At 45.9% G+C, this 2,856-nt stretch overlaps 1 protein-coding gene across 1 annotated transcript in view; it reads right to left on the reverse strand.

The window, feature by feature from the left end:
• Positions 1–2,329: 2,329 nt before the first annotated feature.
• dek (DEK proto-oncogene) overlaps positions 2,330–2,856 on the reverse strand; it is a 12,961-nt gene continuing 12,434 nt past the window's right edge. Inside the window, exon 12 of the mRNA XM_037676669.1 lies at positions 2,330–2,536. Within this exon, the coding sequence (XP_037532597.1) occupies positions 2,525–2,536 (12 nt within the window). The 3' untranslated portion in view covers positions 2,330–2,524. The remainder of the gene's footprint in view (positions 2,537–2,856) is intronic.

Here is a 2,856-nt window from a genome sequence, read left to right on the forward strand (position 1 = left end):
ACAAAGTACACATACTGCCAAATACACAAAGTACACATACTGCCAAATACACAAAGTACACATACTGCCAAACACACAAAGTACACATACTGCCAAATGGTGTTGCAGTGCACCAACAACTCATGGGAAGGTCTTGTTGAGTGAGACGAGGTGTTCAGAGGAGCTCCAGGATAAGGGCATCGCTGAACGTTCTGGTGCTTCTCCTTGGGTTTCTCTCAGTCGAGACACAAACGAGAGATGGTGGAACGCCACACATGTTGATTTAAAGGAGCCAAATAAAGTTATTGTTGCGGACTGCCATCATGCCCACACACGAGGAACTGTTCTCAAATCTACGAGGAGTTAATGTTGAGTCTACTATTGATTTAACATCTGCCTACCTCCAGATGTCTCTGCATCCTGAGAGTCGTGATGTTACTGCGTTTATCACTCAGGATGGACTTTTTCATTTCTGCAGAGTTCTGTTTAGCTTCTGCCCCATCTGCCTTTCAAAAACTGATGTCATCATCGTCACAGGTTTGCCAGGTGTACAAGCGTACCTGGATGACATCATGTGCTGCGGCTCTACACAGAGAACATGATGGACATTCAGAGAGAGTGCTCCAAGCCCCGACTGATGCTGGACTCAAACTGCAGGTTCAGTCAAACTTCACTCTTCCTGAGTCACACCGTTTCAAAAGAAGGTCTTCGACCGCACCAGGACAGAGTCACTGCTGTGATCCAGGCTCCAGCTCCACATCACACGTCTTCTCTCAGATCCTTCCTCGGTCCTGCATCTTGGTACAGTAATTCATTCCAGATGTTGCAGCTGTTACTGAGCCACTATGTGCAGGGCTGAGACTCCACACACTTAAACTTCAGTGGACACTGGAAGCAGAATCCAACTTCACTGCACTTAAAGAACTGATCAATAGTGATCAATAGTCTGTTCACTATCACTTGTCCTGGTCGCTCTGTGCGGATTATATTGAAAGTCTTAGACCGCCCTGTCCATGCAGCAACAATCCACAGCACGGGGGGAACTAGTAACATGTTCCTGTGTTGTACTTTAGCAGAACACTAGTACATTTTACTAGCCTTAAAGAATACTTGTACCAGTCTGAACACCAGTAATTTACATTTTATTCTCACTTTATCTAACAGATTCAAAGTTTTGTCTCGTTTCTTCCCGCAGGTCAGACTTCAATGATGATGTGTCCTCTTCATCCCTCTCTCTCTCTTCCCACCTCCTTCTTTACATTTTAACTCTTCTCTCTTTTCTGCTTCGTCTTTTGTTTTGCGTCCTTGTGTCCATTAATCTGGAACAAGCCCAAAGCAGATTGTAACAAAGTTTAGTTAATGTATGAAGCCGAGCGTCGAGGCCAGCCACGATGCTCTGCTGGATGTGTCGGGCCTCACTGTGACACAATAATCCTGAGGGTCACAACGACCGACGGCTCAGGGATATTAAAGATTGTTGAAATTATTGATCAGGAATCAGGATCTTTCAGAGACGTGTCGTTCAACTCGTCCACATCTGCACCGTCCTGTTCAAACTCACTCCAACATCATGAAGTTAATGTGACACAATCCATCACTTCTTTGATTTACTCGTTTGTAACAACTCGTCGTCATGACCACCAGCAGGAAATGTTTTAGTGACAGAGCCACTGAACAGGAAACGTCCTGTGATCGTGTCTTCACTGGTTCCAGTCACTTCCGTCACGTTTCATTAATTCACTTACACGTTCATTCTTGGTGTCACTTTTTACTTCGTAACTTTTATTCCTCTGTCCTTCGATGAAACGTTTGTTAGCTGTTAGCCACATGCTGCTAACTCAGCCCTCACGTTGTAGCTGCTGCAAACTATGGACTGGACTTCCTGTGGACGGGTCTCATTACTCTGGATCATGAGACGCGACTCCGTTCAGGAAATCCAGTCCGTAGTTTGAAGACAACATCATGGATCGGAAATATCCGATACGTAAATCACGCTGGTATCGGAGGCCGGTACTGGATCGGCCCCATCCCTAGTTTGCAGGTATGAGTTTCATCAGAACCTGGTAAGATGTGAGGTCCAGTTCTGGTTCTGTTCAGGTCTGTGACCCTGTCCATGCAGGGACAGGACTGGGTTTTTTCTGGTCCTGGACTCAAACAGGTGACACAAAACCCTGAGCAGAACCTTCCATTTAACTAGGACTAGTACAAGACCCGGTGAGACTCAGAGCCAGATGTGTGTTCAGAACCAGTTCAGAGCAGTTCGGTTTAAAAATGAAGAGGTTTTATTCAGGACATAAAGACAGACCTGCTGCGGTCCAGAACCAAAGACCGGGTCTGGAACCGAGGCGGCAACATGAACTTCATGATGAATTTAAAGTGAGGCAGAAAAAACAGTTTGTTTTAAAAACGTGGCACTTCAACTAAAACTTAAAAACATTTAGGTATAAAAACAGCTGGAAATGGAACATGGTCCTGGTTCTTCTCCAGGAGGTCTGCAGAGTCTGGAACATGGTCCTGGTTCTTCTCCAGGAGGTCTGCAGAGTCTTCATGTGATGAGCTGTCAGGAAAAATACAATGTCAGAAAAATGAGCACGTTCAAAAATAAAAACATTAATTCCTGAACTTTTCCATGAAATCTGTTTCCTGGAAACTTTTAATGTTCTGGAACAGGTCCTGCTGGACCTCAGACCTGAACTGTTCACCTTCAGACCCGAGTCCCCCTGAACTGAGTCCCGACATGAGACCCGAGTCCCTCTGACCTGAGACATGAGTCCCTCAACCCGAGTCCCTCTGACATGAGACGAGTCCCTCTGACCTGAGACCCGAGTCCCTCTGACATGAGACATGAGTCCCTTTGAGCTGAGACATGAGTCCCTC

The sequence above is a fragment of the Nematolebias whitei genome, chromosome 5 (assembly GCF_014905685.2).
Source record: "Nematolebias whitei isolate Nwh7 chromosome 5, NemWhi1, whole genome shotgun sequence".
In the NCBI taxonomy this organism is placed as follows: domain Eukaryota; kingdom Metazoa; phylum Chordata; class Actinopteri; order Cyprinodontiformes; family Rivulidae; genus Nematolebias; species Nematolebias whitei.